At 29.7% G+C, this 19,543-nt stretch overlaps 1 protein-coding gene across 2 annotated transcripts; it reads left to right on the top strand.

The window, feature by feature from the left end:
• The first annotated feature begins 17,713 nt into the window (after nucleotides 1-17,713).
• Nucleotides 17,714-19,284, top strand: LOC119682174 (synaptosomal-associated protein 25). 2 transcript variants are annotated; one of them, XM_038095537.1, is made up of 2 exons: nucleotides 17,714-17,918; nucleotides 17,979-19,284. In XM_038095537.1, exon 2 carries the CDS (start codon nucleotides 18,218-18,220, stop codon nucleotides 18,851-18,853), a length of 636 nt encoding a protein of 211 aa, XP_037951465.1. In that variant the 5' UTR covers nucleotides 17,714-17,918; nucleotides 17,979-18,217; the 3' UTR covers nucleotides 18,854-19,284. The 2 variants fall into 2 exon arrangements, with proteins under 2 accessions (XP_037951465.1, XP_037951466.1); XM_038095538.1 differs by having other exon boundaries at nucleotides 17,976-19,284.
• The last annotated feature ends 259 nt before the right edge of the window (nucleotides 19,285-19,543 follow it).

The raw sequence follows: 19,543 nt of genomic DNA, 5'->3' as shown, positions 1-19,543 counted from the left end.
CATGGCTAGATATACTCGACTCGTACCAACAAAGCTACCAAATATAAGCCGCAAGATACAAGTCGCCAAGTATGGTCATGAATATCTTAAGTAAGAAATCTTTACGCGGTTTTAACGCAGACACAGCCAAACAGCCAAACAGCCAACGAAACGAGAACAAATTCATTTAAGAAGCACTTCAAAGTCTTCCCGGGGATGGAAACGAGTATTAAAGCTATGAATAGAGTAAATACTTTGCTTTAAATAAGGGTTCGTTACTTTATGTTAATGCAATAACGAGTTGGCATAACGTGTTGTCTTTTAATTTTGCAACAATTTAAGTCTTTATACAAAATATATGTATACAAATTCAAGAATATGCAAAATGTATCTATATACAAATTTACAAATGTGCATACATACAAAGCTGCTAAATACAATTATGCCATGCCATGCCATGCCATGCCATGCCATGCCATGCCATACCATGGTATGACAAAAACTTCGCTCTAAACTGGCATTTTCGTACTACAACACAACGACAAAAGCAACCGAACGAATGCAGAAGCTCTTTTCACGTACATCTGCACATGGAAGCACTTATGCATACATAAATTTAAGTGCATATCTAGATAGATTTGTACGTTACAACAGACAAACAAACAGACAGACAGATACACAGATATACAGATAGGTATGCACGTACTGCTTTGTAGCATTAAAAATGGATATGACTTCAAAAAGTTACTATGCTCAACAGATGAGCGCCTAGTATTTTCTGCTCATCTTCATTTTTCATTTTTAAAATATTCATCTTGCACACTTCATACGTCTTCACAGCATCACAGCATCATGAAATCTGAAGTTGCAGATGATGTTCGTTCAATCCAAGAAGAAAAAAACACAATGTTTTAATATGTTTTTCATATTTCTTTAAGTAGTTTTTTGAGAGACAAAGCAGTGTGTAATAGTGAAAATAAGATACTTAAAGTCATAATAAAAAGATTAATTTTTTGATAAATTTATGATTTCATGAATCGTAAAAATTGTAAAATACAACGAAATAAAAACAATCTTTTTTAAATCATTTTTAAATCATTGTTAAGAAGTTTACTACACTGCACCACCAATCATAGATAAAAAATCTTGTTTCAGATAAAAAATTTTTAATAAACATAACTGAAACATAACATAATAGTGAAGTATTTATTATTTGCTTGTAAAAAATCAAAAATCAAATTTTTTTAAAATAATTTATTTTTCAGTTTATCTACGAAAGAAGTTTTACTTTTATAATACCATAAATAAATAAGTACATTCATTGAGTCATATAAAAAATATTGATAAAAAAACTGTACTCGAATAAAAATTTTTTAATTATATTAAAGAACGAACAAAAGAGCTTGTTTATAGAAATAATGACGTCAGCTGTGATGACTACATCCAAGCCATTTTGTTAGGACTTACGTTGGGTTTACAAGTCAATGAGGAACTTATAGTTCAAGGCTTAATTATTCGATCAGCTTATAAAGTATTATAATGTGCCTAATGGGAGAATATTGTCTATTTAATAATTTATCTACTTTTTGAGTTTATAAATATTTCATTTATAATAGTAATTAGCAAAACAATGCAGCGTTGTCAGCGCTGAGATACAAAACTTGTTTTGCTTTGCTTGAGAAAAAAGTCAACAAATCTTTTAATAATAAAAATTCTACTGAGTTTGTTATATAAATACTCGTACTCTAGTAAAGCACAAAAACAACAAATAAACAACAGCAACAACAACAACAACAACACAATAGAATACACTGAAGTTATTTAAAATTTATTTTTATTTACTATTGAACAGAACTATCTATCGATGATAGCGTCAAGTAAGCAACCAGTTTCAGTACGACGAGTATTTTATCAACAACCTCAGAAGTATAAACAAGCAATTAACTGGAAGTGATGTCATTCGGGCAGCATTTTTAAGCCAGTTGAGCCTCACGTAAAATTAGCAGAACCAGTTGTTAACATGCATATTTTGTGGTTATTGCTTTTAGTGTTTTTAGGAAGATATATAATTAAATTAATACGTATCTTTTATTCTTCACCTAACTCACTAATATGCTTATTTATACTCGTAACTGTTATACAGCCATGAATAATTATGTATCTGCAGAGACACAGAGAGAAGAAGAACCTCAAAGTCAATATAGTTTACGGTTGATTTGAATACATAATTTATTTAATGTTATTTAAATTTTAATATTTTGTATTGTTTTTCAGTACATAAATTATATGAAAATATTTTGGTAAACAATCTTATCGTTTGCCCCTATTATTTAATATTGCTTAAGACCTCAAAAGTATTTTATAAAAAATTTTATCTTTTCTGGAAATAGTTTCGTTAATTGAAAACAGACAAAAAAATAAAATAGTTTGGCTAAATTTAATTTTGATATATACTATATATATTTTTTAAATATAATTTAGAGCTGAACTAAATTATTTGCATATAAATACAACACTTCAGCCAAACGGAATTACACAGTGTCCTGAATGGAATGGACTGACTGAATTTGTGCGCGTATCTTACCCAAGCCCTAAAATATAGACAGCACGTCATGGACGAGATCTGTATGGATAACAACAATAAGTACTAAGCATAATATCAAACTCTCTACAAAATTAGGGGCATAATTAGAGTAGACAATCACTAGGTTAAACTGACGACATTAGATCATAGCTTTAAGTAAATAATGTATAAATATAGATTATTATTTTATGTTTTTAAATTATTTATAATGAATACTACTACTGTACAGCTACTGTATACTTTTACAGCTTGATATGAGATTTAACTGCATCATACATCATACATCGCGATGATTTATTTAATTAGTACTGTTGTTGTTATAGCGCCAAATGAGTTTTTGCATACTTAACGATGTCCCTTCGTACTATCCTGTATGTTGCAACTTGCTTCCAGATAAGCACCTACATTTGTCGTCTGCCATCCACTACACAGTCAAGCTAACTTAGTTTAAGTCTTAATATCTGTTTTTGAGGACGACTTTATTCTACTTAAAGGATATGACCAACCTATCGAACACGTTGCGATTTTATACATTTTCTTCTTTAAATAGGTTTAAAAGCTTTTACTTCTTTTGAATTGTAAATAGACATCTATACACTATACATATTTTAAATGAGTCATGTATTTATCGTAGTATTTCTCTTTGAGCAACAAGTAATAGATTATCTTATGTTAGAATCCACACTCCATAAACTTGAATAGGACGATTTACGGATTTGTAAATAATTTATTTGAGGTCCCGTATACTCTTTTATGAACAGTGCATTCTTTTGTCGACAGTGTACTCTTTCTTCAAGTAATTCAAATTAAAGTAGAGTAGACTAAATTATACTTTTATCTTACTTTATTACTTCTACAGAAATAAAAGAACTTTTAAAAATTTTAAAACAATTTAAAGGAATCTTTTAACTGGCTTTTAAAAATTTTATTTCGCTGCTAAGGTGCAAACGAATTATGGAACTGGTCAAGATTACAATTCCATTAAATCCAATGCTTTAATGGAACTAACGACTGAAATTATAACTTCCAATCTATAGTATTTACTACATCAGAAACTGATTCAATTTATAATTGGTGAATAAAAAGGCTGATGTGAATAAAAAATAAACGCTTACAGATTAGTTTTTATTTTTATTATTATTATGTATTAGTCTATATAGATATTATCGACGCTTTGAAGATTGTTTGACATTGTCCTTATCGCGGATATGACTACAACTCTTATTCACCAATGAGAAACTGATTCAGTAGGATAAAGTATGCAAATTATACAAAAAACCTAAACCACAGGGAAATTATATATAACATAGATCTCCAACGCCAACCATATAATCGTCACCAATTTTGAATCATATGACACATATTTTTCTCAGTAATAGTTTATATTACTTGAGTCATTGAATCATAATTTATTTGAAATGTTGAAGCAAAGACTTATACATATATGTTTAGCGCCATACAAAATAATTATCCACTACATTATAAATCTACGTATAAATTTCGACGTTTACAGTTACAGTATCATCAAGAAATAATGTCATAAAAAAAAAAATTATATAATTTCTAGAATCGCGTTTTAAATATATTTTATCGCCACAAAGTACCTCCTTACCGGAATCAATTTTCGGAAAAGCGTTCAAAGGTGGCAGCAAATATGTTTTCATCTTAATCGTATCGGAACGGTATTATCAGAGATATGTCTCAAGGAATACAGGTTTATGTATATAGGTTTATGTAAACACAAAATAATTCTTTGTTAACAATTTGGCCCATCGGTAGGAATTCAAAATGCACTACACCACGATAATAGAAAAAAACTATTAATATAACATCGATTTTTAAACAATTTTAGTGCTTGTCTGGTATTCAGTTGATTGGTCAATTTTTTTGGTCAATTACATAGGTTTAGTTTCCTCTTCAGTTATAGATTTCAACTTATCCACAAAGTCGGAAAACGTTGTTTGACCGAATTTCAAAGAAAATGAAATAATCAAAGTGCCAGCTAACTTCACTAAAAAAAACTGCGGAATAAAAGACTATTTCATTTTAAATTTGTGTAGGAAACGTCTAGTATAAACATTTTCATTGGTGAAAATAAAAGCTTAGAATGATTTAGTGTTTTAACTTGATGAGACATCATCCGCCCACTATACTTTTACAACTTGATACCAAATACAAGGTTAATCGAGTACTCTGTTTATTTCGTTGTCGAATGCGCAGTGTCGTTAGTTGTTGAATTACGATTGTACGAGTATAATTAATATTCTGAAGATTGAAAATTAATGATGTTATCTAACGTCTATAAGTGGTCATAATAGTTGTAATTGTAAAAATAAACACTGAGATACGTTGCGGCTTCTCTACATTTTTTGCTTCGAGTTTATATACATTACTACTAAAATAGTGAGTTCTGAGGGATATAATTCGTTGACTCTAATTAAATGTCATTTTTATATCAGTTTGATTTTATAGTTGTTAATTATTAGAGGGATCTATATAATCTATAACAAGTGTTACTAGTTTCTTTGTATATATTTTATATAGCCCAATATTGATTTGTTGAAATGGGGCTTAACTTTTACTCTAATAGGAATATTATGACTCTGTTCTGCACACATAAATTGGAATTTTGTTAGTATCAATAACAGTTTGCCATATTATTATTTATTTAAAAATTTAATTAAAAGCGATTATTCTTCTTATTTCCTGTATGTTAACTTGTAATGGGAAACGGGTCTTTTAGTGGCTGTTAAAAATAAGTTACATGTGTAATAATCTATGAACACAGAACATAAACAGAACTTAATTAAAATTTCATTACGTTTGTCATTTATTTATTGCAGAAATTGATTGCGGTAGTGTGCCAGCCAGTGGGGGCTACTTGCTCCACTGTGCACACCGTTTATGACTTAAGTTATTATGTAGACACATATTGAAAACAAGGATATTGTCATGTTCAGTTTTATGGATGCTCATTTCGGTCGACTTCACTGCATTTACTTGTAACTTACTTATCAATTCTGTCGACTGTTGCAACAAGCAATTATGATGCCGCTTGGCAGGCAGGTAAAGTTTTAGCGACATGATGTGGTTGGTTGTAACTATTCCTCCTCTGCATGTGCTCGCAATAGCACAATGCCACTATGGCACTGAGGCATTGGACGATAACTTGGTTTATTTATTTTTTAATGCATCATTTACAGATTCCTTCAAGTGCACAACAAATTTGCATTTGAGTTCATTACAAGAAATCCGCAGTATAATTTTGCTCCTCGACTCGACAGTTGGTATGCATGGAAAAGCCAATAAAAGCACACGTTCGGCGTGTGCACTTTATGGGCGTGCATCGTGGTTTATGGGGAAAATAAGGTCAATATTAGATTAGCAACGACACGTTGCAGTTGAACAAGCGAGTTGCCTTGGGGGAACACAAATTGGTTTGTTGGTTGGATGCAAATGGCTCAATGCTGTACTGGATTTAAAAATTGTTACTTAGCAGTTACACCTCAAAGGAAAATGGTTTTCTTGTGTTCGACGATTAATGCGAGTGCCCACTTGTTGATTTACACCGGCATTTGTAGCATCAAATGCTACAACCCATATTTTCCTAAGATAAAATCAATGCTTTTTGTAGCAGTTAAGCATAGGAGTGCAGTGAAGTGAAGCGCTTTTGAAGTGATTTTCATAAAATGCAATAAGTTGGGATTTAAAATGTATTATTTTAAAAAAAATTCCATGATTTTATTGCTTTTTAAAATGAAATAACATTTATTCGAATTAGAAAGGAAATTTACCATAAAACTATATCTATACTATACTAGTTCGGATTGTGCAGTAAACATTCCGCATCACATAAATACTACCTAAGTAGTAGGTTGATTAATAGGAAAAGACACTAATCAGATCTCTTTAATCAATGCTTTATAGATTTAAACATTCGTAATTACTTGATTAACTGAATTCAGTCAACTCAACCGATAAACGTAAGTACCCAATCAAATCTCAAAATGAAAAGATAGTAGTTAAAAGATGCGACATATATATATTTTAATCTATAGATATTTTAATCTAGATTTGTATGTACGAAGACTGTGACAAAGAAGATATGGATTTTATATATAGAAACTGAACCGATAGAAATAGAACTTTAATTTATTTTAATAAAGATAATATAGTATTCGATGTTATGTATGGAAACCATGTATTAGAACGATAGTTCTGGAAAATAGATAATTTAATTCTAGTAAATAATACTGCTGTGGACTATTCTCAGAGTTATCTATATTGATCAAATATAACCAATATTAATTTGACAATGTCAAAAAAGTTAAGAAAATATTTCTACTTTGATACTATAACTGTTACTATTATATTCTAAGCTTGTAGACAAGATTTATAATGTTTTTATTGGTTGCCTGCAATGATAGATCGAACTTTTATTTGCCTAGATCAGTAGTTCCCAGCTTATAGTCCGCGAGATGGTTAAAAATGATCCGTAAATCAGATTTAACAGGTATGGATACATAGCTTGTTGTTTGTTCACATTTATTAAAAAATAAGCAATTAATTAATTTCCAAGTAATTATATATCTATTATACATTATACATTATATCATACATGCATAGATGATTATCATATGCAAATAATCATACAGTTTATTATTCTTAAACTTTGTGGTTCCTACTAAAAACAAAAATATCATAGTGGTCCTTGACCAAAAAAGGTTGGGAACCACTAGCCTAGATCGACGCGGTTACTTAGGCTGTCACGCAAATTTTATTTAAGAACTATTTATGCTAAAATCCGTAAGATGTGTTTCATCTACGTATCTACGGTGTCTTTGTAATTAAATAGGTTGTTCGTCATATACAAGACATTATCATTGAAGAGTTTCCAGGTGCCGAAACCATTTTCGGGAAATTCGGTGATATATGTCGCAAGTACCTAATTTTTCCCACGTTTTATTTGTAAATATATTTAAACCGTAACATATTCATTACAAATGAAGATATATTATGTCATTTAGAACATAAGTCATGGAAGACGTGCTCTAACAATGTCCAGGTACTTGGAATTATTGAAAAATTCATTTTTAACGTTTATCACCAGTATATCTCTAAATAATAGAAAAAACGAGCACAAGACATAGTTATGAGATTTCAATACAAAATCCTTGTAACTGTTATCATTTAATAGTTTACACTTCAAATACTACATTGACTGACTAACCGCTTTCTAAGCATTGACACCAATTACATCCAATTATACCAATTATATTATATTGGCGAGTTTTCCACCAAATGTCAGATTTTTGATTTTAAACCATTTAATAACTTAACTACCATAATAACCAATATGGAATTATTGTTTAAACAAATTATTTTAATAATACTGTACATGAAATAGTTATTGTAGCGAATAGCAAAGCAACAGGTGAGCACAAGATAAACTTCAGCTTTCCATTAAAAACGTAATTCACCAGTAAAAATGTAAAGTATCTTTACCAGTGTTGAATATTCTTTTTAATAAAAAATAAATTTGTGAATTAATTTTTATCTTTTTCTCTGAAGTGCGTTTATGAATACGAAGCAATATCTATTTGCTATACAAGCAATTCATGTGTACTGAAATATATTCTCATGGCACAACGCTACACAGCATACCACACCCTTTGAACAGTGTATCTCGAGTATCTCGAGTATCTCATAAAAAACTATTTCAACACAAACAATCTACATACAAGCAAAGCAAATATTATTTTTTCCATTTGAACCGTGGAGTGGATGCATTATATTTTTTCTATAATCGACTTACGCTTGCAGTTTAGTTCCCATATTTATAAAATAAAAATAGTTTATATGTGAACTCTGATATATAATTTTATTTAATTATAAACTATAAACTAAATTAATATAAACAAATAAAAATGTTTACGGTGTAAAAATGAGATTCGCTTTTATAGCTATAGTTATGTGGTGCTACTTTGTGGTAAATGGTAAATTGGAGTAGTGGGAAACTTTTCAAAATTAATTGGAAATAAAATACATATATTTTATAAACTCTTTTTATTTAAATGTAACGCTAGGATTATATTTTCTTTAAAATCGTTTGGAGTTTTTAATAAAATTAATGAGAAAATAAGGAGTTTAAAGATTAAAATGATTGTACACTGTAAGATATCTGATGGATGTCAGATGTGGTTGTAGAAATATGAAAAAAATAATTATTGTATATAAGTTAGAATGATTTAAATAGCAAAGAATATACAAGAACAAAATTTAGTTAATTTATTGAAATTTGACTGACCATACAACGCTATTTCGAATATTGCCAAGTACTCATCCACAGCTTTCGATAAAAATAATTAATTGCAAAAAATTATTGTATATAGATATAGATGTAATTAACATCTACCTAAGTAGATCTAAATGTAATCTCATTATTTAATGCTCTGCATCATACCAAGAACGAAATAATCAGATACAGTGGCAACGTTTTAAATTAATGTAATAAAAATTTAGTAATAACTAAATAATGGATAATACTTTAGGATAATATTTTATCCAAAATTTTTATTATGAATAATACTTTAACTACATATTCAGATAATACTTTAGGAGAACACTCTATACATCTGAATCATCAAACAGCAGGTGTTTGACCTTGCATTGCACACAATCTAATAATTTGAATTTGAATGAAGACTCTTATTTTATTATATATAATCTACAAAAAAATTTTTACTAGTTCTATAATTTTAATATCTTAAAGTAATATCATTCAGCAATTTTTAAATAAAAAATTATTTTAGTGTTCCTTTACTGGAGAGAAAACACAGTCTGATATAATAATCCATATAATTTATTACAAACAATATTCAAAAATTCAATTAATTAAAATAATATAAAAAATAAAATTTTTGTTGTTGTATTTCACTACTGTTCGAAAAAAACCTCTTTAAACAATATCTACTTAAAAAGTTCTGTTAGTGTTCCTCTAATGGAGACAACATGCACTCTCAAAATATTAATCCATATACTTTATTATTATTTTACTAGAATAGTACAGTAGTTCCTCCACCATTACGAGGAATTGGGGAATCAAAACGGCTATTTAGCTAAGCGAGGAAAACTTATTCCTATTTCGACTTTCTCTAACCCAACAGTAGGAAGACTTAATGTAGTTTACATGTTATAACCTACTAAACATTTGTACTTATCAAACTCGATTATTTATTTGAAAATAATACAGAATAGGTAAGTGGTCATATTTAAAACCTAAATACAGATTTATATTACTCGAAAAATATAAAGCACGTATAACCATTGCATGTTTCTTTTTAAAAATTTTTTAAATAATATCAAATAAGAAAGTTCTTTATTAATGACATTCAGAAAAATTTTTAATGAAACTACAGCACCTCCATTTATTTAAATATTTTTAATAAAAGCCAAGCGTATACGAGAGATAAAATCTATTCAATAATTGAGACTTAACTCTGCTTGAGATACATTGTAACGATGAACTACGAACTGTAAGTGTGCTTTATTGTTTTGATCTTTCTACAGACATAACGCAACCTACAATTCAATGAACTACTGAATAGCAATAATGGCGTAAGAAGAACTTAATTACATTCAAGATGAATCATTCCCCGAGCATTGAAAAGCCTTAAGTATATTTTTTTGTGCTCATTCCTGCATAATTACTTTATTTTCTTCGGATTTTTCTCTATTTAGTTTTAAAAATAAAAAAGATAAAAAACTTTTAATTAAGCACTTCCGTTTGGATATTTACATGCATACCAAGAATACATTATGTAGCACTAAAGTATGTTCGACGTCTTAATTTAAGAGTTCAGAAACCCTTTCACTTGCGGTTTCTTTAGTCACAAAGATTTCAAACTACAAATTGCTCATAATTGCATTAAAGTGCTTGTGCATAGCATATGACAGCATCAGCTTCTGACACAGAACAGTAATTACGTACATTATTATTTTATATTTTTAATGAGATATTAAAATGGTTGGAAACTGTGTTTTAGATTTAGTTACATACCTTTGGCAAATCACGTATATGATTCGCATCCAAGAACAATTCCTCCAGCGTACGCGAATAGCGCAATATCTCTTCTGGTACGTTGGGCAATGAACAGTGACGTTTGTCAACAAATTCTACTTGGCGATTACAGCCCTTAAAAATTGGAATGCACTTGAACATGTCGAAAATTTAATCGATACAATCGATTCAATACATAAAATATCATTTACTATAATATATACTTATTTTTTTTTTGAATATGCTTTTCATTCAATTTTATAACAATTATTATTTATATTTATTTTTTTGGACAATCAACAAAACAAATTCACAAACATTCGGATTTATAATATATATTTATATATAGTATATATATATATAAATTTATGTATACACGAAAATATATATTTAATATATATGTAAACTTAACACTTTATAATCACAAGAAATTATAATTGAATTTAATACTTTTATGTATAAAATTGTATTATTTTCCCGTAGAGGACCCCGAATCGGAAAGATTATTTTCGGATACGATTTTGGCAACGCGTTCTCAATTCACCGAACCGATTTTTACTAATTTTGTGTCTGTGTCTGTGGTACTAAGCAGGCCTTGGTGTTTTGGCGATTGATCTTTCGTACTCGTATTAGATTCTTCAACAAGTTTACCAAATTGTTATGGATAGACTGGTCCTAGATGTTGCGAGAGTGACATGAAAAGAGAAGAGAAATTGCGTTTATTATTTATACTATAATTATTTTTATATTACATTTTAGAAGATAGAAAGATAGAAATTCATATAATTAAAATAATATAAATAAAAAAATTGTTGTTGTAGTTCACTGCTTTTTGAAACCTCTGTATTTTAGTAGATTTTTTGAAAAAAATATCAATTCTATGATATAACAAAGAATGTTCAATAAACAAATATTCTAATTCCTTGAATTCCTTTCTAATTCTTTTAAGTTTCTCAGGACATATAAGTTTTCTGATATTGACAATTCCTCTAAAACAGAAAAGTCTACCGAAGACGAGCGATGTGGTAAGAAGTGTACCAAAAGGGAAGATATCCATATATTTGGAAATATAGATATACTTCCACAAAATATTTTACAATATTTAACAAGTTATAAAATAATATATAAATTTATTTTAAGAAATCAGTTTTCTTCGCCAATCTTTAAAACCCATGGACGTCAAAAATCAATTTCATATAAGTTATTTGATTTTAACAATTGTTTTGAAACAAAAAAAAGTACCGACGTAACCAGGATTTTGCTAGGGGAATATATACTAAAAAAAAATTTTTTTTTTTTGCAGTGTTTTAGCAGTTTACAAAATGTTTGTACTATATATTATATTGTCGAGAAAGGGATCTATTACCTGATTCTTCTCCGCCTAAAACACTATCCCAACAAAAAAGCAAAGAATCACACATTCAAGTTTACTGCATTATAAGAGATTAAGCGTTCGTTTCGTAACCTCAAGTAAATTCTGTTAATCCCTCTGATAATTAAGAAACTGAAGCCACTTACACATAATCTCATCAACGATTATCATCAAGATGATTAAAGATCAGGTTTGTGGGCTAAAATAACTGTTAAAAAATATACAAATATTTGAACCTAGCATAATTCACCTTCTAAGTGACTATTACAGTACTTACGATGTACATTAATTATAGTTCATGCATTAAGCATGGGACCATTGACGTTACCATACAAACTCAATAAACTTAATGGTTAAAGTGATCATCGACAGTATATCAATCCTTATAGATGGACATAAATTCCTCCGTTTCTATTTTTTAAAATAACTATAGTTGTTTAATTGGGGATAAGTGTAAATAAACTAAAGAAAAGGTATAAAAACCTAAAGAAGAAAGAAGAGTAGGTCTCCAGACAATAGAAACATGATAAACGTCTTCGCAATTGAAAAAGTAAATATCTTTATAAAAGTTATACCGCTTCTAAACTTATTTTTCCTATACTCTGACATTGTCATTGTATGTGTTATACTCATTTTGGTTCGTAGACAGAATTCGAAATTAATATATACTCGAATTCGAACATATAATAAATATTTTGCCAAATTTTAGTAGTGTATACACTAAGATAATTAATATTATCGAGCTTATAGGTAGTGCTTCAAAGTGTTCGAACATCATAATATTGAAGCAGCTCTTATACACTTATATATATTCGAACATTTGTATCAAGTACTATATACTTATACTAATTACTAAATACTAAATAATGGAAATTGTTCGATGATGTATAAGGTACTCGGGCAGCTTATGTGCTGACTCGGCGTTTTCCATGGCTAGAATATAAGACTCTGCTTATATTCGAATACAAATGTATATTATTTTCGAATTTTGTTTGCTAACAAAAATTTGTATACATTAGTGACAAGATGAGAATGTATGTAAAAATCTTGCGTAAAACTCTCCAATGTAGACGATGGATGAAGAAAGGTTTGAATTAGCCACAACACTGACTAGAATTTAGAAAGATTTCATTTTATTTTAATTTTATTTAATACAAAAACATTTAACACGGAATAGTCGAACACAATACAGACTTCGAACTTAATGGAGAGATAAACCGAGTTCGAGAGAACATTTGGTATTTTCGAATATACTTCCTGGTGCAAAAGTGTGAGTCTTGATGGTTCCTAGTTTTCAATTTGTCAAAAAAGAGTTGTTTATAAACAAATCACAAACACTTGTAAAGCAATTTATATTATGAGAAATATAATAGATCCTTAACATGTCATCCTATGTTAGCATCAGTGTCCTTTTAAGTTCCTCACACTTATTACTAAGTTGACAACACTGAATTTTCTGAAAAAGGCCTCTGTCTTCGACTAGCGGAACAGATTTAAGAAAATTAAATTTGAAGAGCTTCATCCGTACAGCTGGAACTATATCTATTGAAATTCACTAGGTAAAGATAATTATAGAGTGAAACTATTAACAATAAACTTTGGAACGGAAACTATATGAATGCATGCTCTTCGGATTGTGAAACTATTGGAACATAGAAGGACATCAATATTTTGATTGAAACAAATAGGATATCCTACGTTTTTGTAAATACACAAGACGGAAGGATTTCAATTGTTTGGAAAAATAATAAAAACAACCGGTTTCCCGGTGTCCCGTTGTCCCTCCATGATTTCTGAGTTGCAAAGCAACAGCATTTGTTGATTCACCATGGAAAACCGAACTATTTCTCCAAATGAAACACACAAAGGGAGGACAAAATGTGTTTGGATATCGAGCAGAAAACTACACTACCGACCCACTGCGGACTGTGCCTAGTCAACCACTAATACGCAATGTGCAACTGGCGGCAAAAATTCCATTTAATTTCCGATTTATTGATGCTCCAAACTTTTAACATTTTGATTCGAGAATAGGTTTTTTCCCCTTTTGTAGTTTTTATTCTAAACAAAGCGCTGTGCCAGCTCAAGCGGTACTGAGTGCGACACCCCCAAGCCAGTGACGTGGGTACAAGCCTCGAACTTAGAATATTTAAAAAATTCGTTTGAAAAATAAAAATGTAAACTGAAAAATTGTTTATATTTGTTGCTTCGCGTCCAGGAGAACTTACTTGCTGCCTCTGCCTCTGGCTCTGCCCCGCACGCAGCAACAACTCAAACACTTGTTTAGGCTTTGTCACTAGAACGGTTTGTGATTACGGAGCGGGCGACGGGAGAACTCACATGTACGCGAAGCGACAAACACTACAACAATTTTGCACTTGACCAGTTTTGCTTTTTTGTTACCACTTCTTCTTACTTCTTACTTCATTTTTCATTTCTTTTTCCTCACTGCGCTTTCATGTCTTCTTCGCCATTTGCTTTAACAATTTTTATACCAACTTTAACAATTTTGTTGATTCACTATTTTGACCGTAATCAATCGAATTTTTTCACACAAGAAAAAGCAGTAATTTGTGTAATTTCGCAAAAGAAATATATTTGAAAAAATAAAGAATAATGCAGTAATAGGAACGCACGGCACAGAATTTTTCTACTTTAAAGAAAAATTACAACAAAAAATGACAACACATCCGAACGACACGACAAACTCGACTCAACTGAGTGTGAATAGGACAGCACATTTTGATATCTGGCAATTCTAATTGCCAACAACAACCATTGAGTAATAAAACTAGAAGCAATAAAATAAAAACTTTATACATTTTCTGAAACACTTTTGTTATAGATGTAGCACAAAATTTACACCAACATATAATAGTCAAATGCTTGGGGAAATTCTTTTGTATGTACAATTAATATTAGGCCTTTTCGGTGGCTCGCAAGTACGGCAAAAAATGCATGTTGGCCTATGTTGGCCACGTGAGGCATTGGCATCACTGTTGCAATCTGTCAAATATTTTGTTTTGACAAACAGCAAAACGGATTTTTTAAATGTTATGAATGTTCGTGTCAAGTAGCACTCTAGAAAACACTTCGTTTCCTTTGTGGTCCATAGTTTGCGTGTATTTCTATAAAAAAATTTTTTAGAAGAACTTCAAAAATTATGTTTGTTTATTAATTTTACGTATGTAAACTACAAATTAAATGAAATAAAATAAATGTTACTTGGTAATAACTAACATAATAAAAAATTCAATGTGCTTAATACTTACGATTTCTCCATTCTTATTATTTCTTCGTTACTTTTCAAGATTTTTCAAATTTTTGAATTCTGTTTGAATTTTTATTTCCTCAATTTTTGACATTTGATTGCACTATTCGTTGGAATTTTCAATGAAGGTTCACAATAGTTCGCTTATTGCGTTGGTAACATTTTTTTTTTTACTGGCCGATGTGGTTGGCCAGCATAACTATGCTGGCCGAGGTAGAGAAAATAGTGTTGTTGTTTTGCATACATTGCGGCCAGTATAGGCCTGCATAGGCCAACAACTTGCTGTTTTTTGCCGTACTTGCGAGCCACCGAATACGCCTATTGTTAATAATAGTTGCATATACAGAAAGTCTTTAAAATATATTATTAAAAGTGTTTATTATTAGAAATATTATTAAAATATGTATCCATGAAAATTTCTGTATTAATTATAAAACTAAATTTCTATTTCATATGTTAGGCCGTGTACGAGTTCAAATAAATTAATGATGAATTGAGGGAAATAGAAAATAATGTCGGTATGGCAGTGAATATTGCTATTTACCATAATTTCAAGTAGAGTAAATTATATAAGAATTATGTTAATTAGGTATTACCATTATTAAAATTTTATAAGATGTTTGATAAATATGATGTTTGATATATAAATAAATTTGAAAACTTTTAACCAAAAATAATAAATAATTGCAATAAATAAATAATTATATAATTGCTCTACAAAAAATCCCTAGGAAATTTGTAGTGGATCTTAAGTCAACAAATACCTAATACAACGAATCGCCTAAACAAAGAATGATCAATAATAGTAAATAAACAACGTATCGAAAATGTTTTACTTTATTGAGAAATGTTCTGTATGAAATGCAATTAAAATCACGAAAATTCTTGACATGTATCTTTCATTATATAGAAAGACTGCTATATAGACGTAAAACGTGTTTTTTGAATTTATGACATATACATACGTAATGTGAGATCAATCAATATTTTCTTTAATAAAATATTCAGCAAGTTTTTGTTATTAATGCAATAATTTTTCTGTTTGATTTGATATAACCAGAGTTCAATATATATACTGTGTGTTGCCAGATCACAGCAACAATATATTAGGACTGTTTCACGTACTACTCATAGTAAAACTCATATAAAACACAAGTAAAGTATATGAGTGCGCAACACGAATAAATGGCAAATTTCGCTCTTCACCACGGTCGTACTTTAGTACTAAAATTGGTACTTTTTTTTTCGTTTGGTACTCATGTTCAAAAAATGGTACAAAAAATGGTATATTTTGTTCATTTATAACACTATGAAAAACACAGAACGAAAAAATAAAAAGGTCCAAAAAAACCTTTTTTTACAGAAATGGTACCTTTTTAAACCAATTTTGGTACGAGAAAAAATTTTCAAGTGGCAGTTGAAAACACCAGTGCCGCGTAAATAAACAATAGAAATATTTAAATTCAAACCAAAACAGCTGATTCACACATCAACACAAATTTTATTTGAAATAAAACTTGTGAGTAAAATCTGTGTAGCATTTTTAAATTTCAACAGAGATGTTACGCTCTCTCTGATCCTCTCATTTACTCGAAAATATACTGGTGGAATGCACTTGTGAACACGGTTGCCACTTGAAAATTTTTTTCTGTACCAAATTTGGTTTAAAAAGGTACCATTTCTGTAAAAAAGGTCCAAAATTTTTCTATTGTCTTTTTATAAGAAAATACAATTTATATAAAATGTACAAAAAGTATAAAACAATACAATATCCACAATAAAGTTGGGTCGCCGAAAATGTACCATTTTTTGAACATGAGTACCAGAGTACCAAACGGAATAAAAAGTACCAATTTTGGTACTAAAGTACCATAAGTGGCAACCGTGCTTGTGAATACACAGTGTTACTCACAGTTACTAAGAGTAGCTGGGGAATATACCTATTATATGTTAACAACAGGACTTATGACACCGTTTTAGCATACTTTTAAATGGCTTTTGTATAGATTTTGTATCCAAAATGTCACATATTAATACATATTCTTTGATTTCAATACTGGTATCTATACATAGTGCAATATAGTAATATTTTTAGAGAAGTTTCCAAAAATAATTAATTAATTAATTAATTAATTATAATAACAAATTATAATTAATTAAAATAACAAAACCACTTTTTTATATATTATTTTTATTAAATGAATTTTTGGCTGACCATACTGTTTCCAGTATTGCTTAATACCCATCTTCAGTGGTCTTGAAATTATTGTTGAAGACCAATTCTGTATAGAATTTTTGTTTATGTAGTTTCACTACCTCACGAAATCTTTTTATTTACTGCAATAACTTTTATTAAGTAAAATAATCACTACTGTCATATTGATGGTAAAATTAAATTTTATAATAATGTTTTTTATTAATTCTGATATGTATATATTATTCCTTAAAAAAATACACAATTCAAAATTTTTAACAGTATGTTGTGTAATTGCGTCCTACATTTTAAAGATTTATTTTGAAATTTTTCTAAAATGCAACCCTGTCAGCATTGCATTATTGTATTATCAAAAAACAATTTTGCATGATATTTCTGGAGTGGGGAGTTAGTATACAACAAGAAATTGCCACTGAGCGGGAGTTGAGTAGGTGTCGGGTAATGTTTTCAAGTTCTTTGCTATTTTCACGCACTTAATAGATAAAATTTTTTCAGTAGTACAATAGCGGAAGGCTGTCCTATGATAAATAAAAGATAAATAACTGGAGAAAATTGTCTAAAAATAAAAATATTGTTTGCTGTGAGTCACGTCAATTTTCGTCATTGCCTAAATCTCAGAGATAATTGACAACCACTTGCTAACTTGTGAGATTTACTCGTGCAAAAACACAACTTCAGCAAATTAGAAAGTGCATTGTATTAATTAAACAAATAAGTTACATAAAAACACATTAAAAATGGCAACTGGCGAAGGTGTACCACGTAGTGAACTCCAAGAACTACAAATTAAATCTGGGCAGGTGGCTGATGAGTCTCTGGAGAGTACACGTCGTATGCTGAACATGATGGAAGAAAGTAAGGAAGCTGGCATACGTACGCTTGTTGCACTTGACGATCAAGGTGAGCAACTTGATCGTATCGAAGAAGGCATGGATCGTATTAATGCTGATATGCGTGAAGCTGAGAAAAATCTAAGTGGCATGGAAAAATGTTGTGGTCTTTGCGTGTTGCCGTGGAAGAAAGTGGCAATGAAAGATGATAGCGATAATGCTTGGAAGACAAATGATGATGGTAAAATTGTTAATAACCAACCGCAGCGAGTTATTGATGAACGTGAGCGTGGTGGTATGGGTGCTCCAGCACAATCTGGCTATGTTGCACGCATCACGAACGATGCACGTGAAGATGAAATGGACGAGAATATTGGACAAGTTAATTCCATGTTAGGTAATTTACGCAACATGGCGTTGGATATGGGTTCTGAGCTCGAAAATCAAAACAAACAAATCGACAGAATCAATGCCAAAGGCGATGCCAACAATATACGCATGGACGGTGTCAATAAACGGGCCAATAATCTACTCAAGAGTTAAACGCACACAGGGTAAATGGGCACAAATCACAAACGTAGTCCAAATTGCACAAAAATATATATATCATGCACAATTGAATCATAAGTCAACTATATATTATATACAAAAGCATATACATTTATTTATTATACGATATATGAATATACGTCAGAGACACTGTAACTAAACTAAACTAAACTGAACCCAACTAAACTACTTACGGAACTATATATATATATATATTTACTAAACGCAACTGAACCATCTAAGAGAGTACATAATTTATAATATTTATCTTGACTAATGTTTACAATAATGTTCGTACCAATCTTTACTATTATATATATTTTATGGATTTTTTTATATTGTGCCGTTGGCTATGACGTTTTTGAGCGGAGCAATACGCATTTTTAATTATAAATAAATACTTCAATTTCTATTAAAGTAAAAAATTGTTAAACAAAACAAAGCAAAGCAAAGCAAAACACTGTAGTCGTAAATTTTTGAGATTTTTTCTTTTATAAGAAATTTTTACATATTTACAATGTGAAGTTTTCTTCGTGTACGCGTAGTTTGATTGTATTGTATTACTTATTGTATTTTTAATGTTTTAAGATTTTAAAATTAAGAGTTGTTAATTAAATAATAATAATTAAATAAGTTGAATTTAGCCTCCAGCAAAGCAAAACTATATTTCCTTAATCAAAGAGA

This window comes from Teleopsis dalmanni, chromosome 2, assembly GCF_002237135.1.
Source record: "Teleopsis dalmanni isolate 2A chromosome 2, ASM223713v2, whole genome shotgun sequence".
Taxonomy (NCBI): Eukaryota; Metazoa; Arthropoda; class Insecta; order Diptera; family Diopsidae; genus Teleopsis; species Teleopsis dalmanni.
This window is presented reverse-complemented; position numbering and strand designations above follow the sequence as displayed.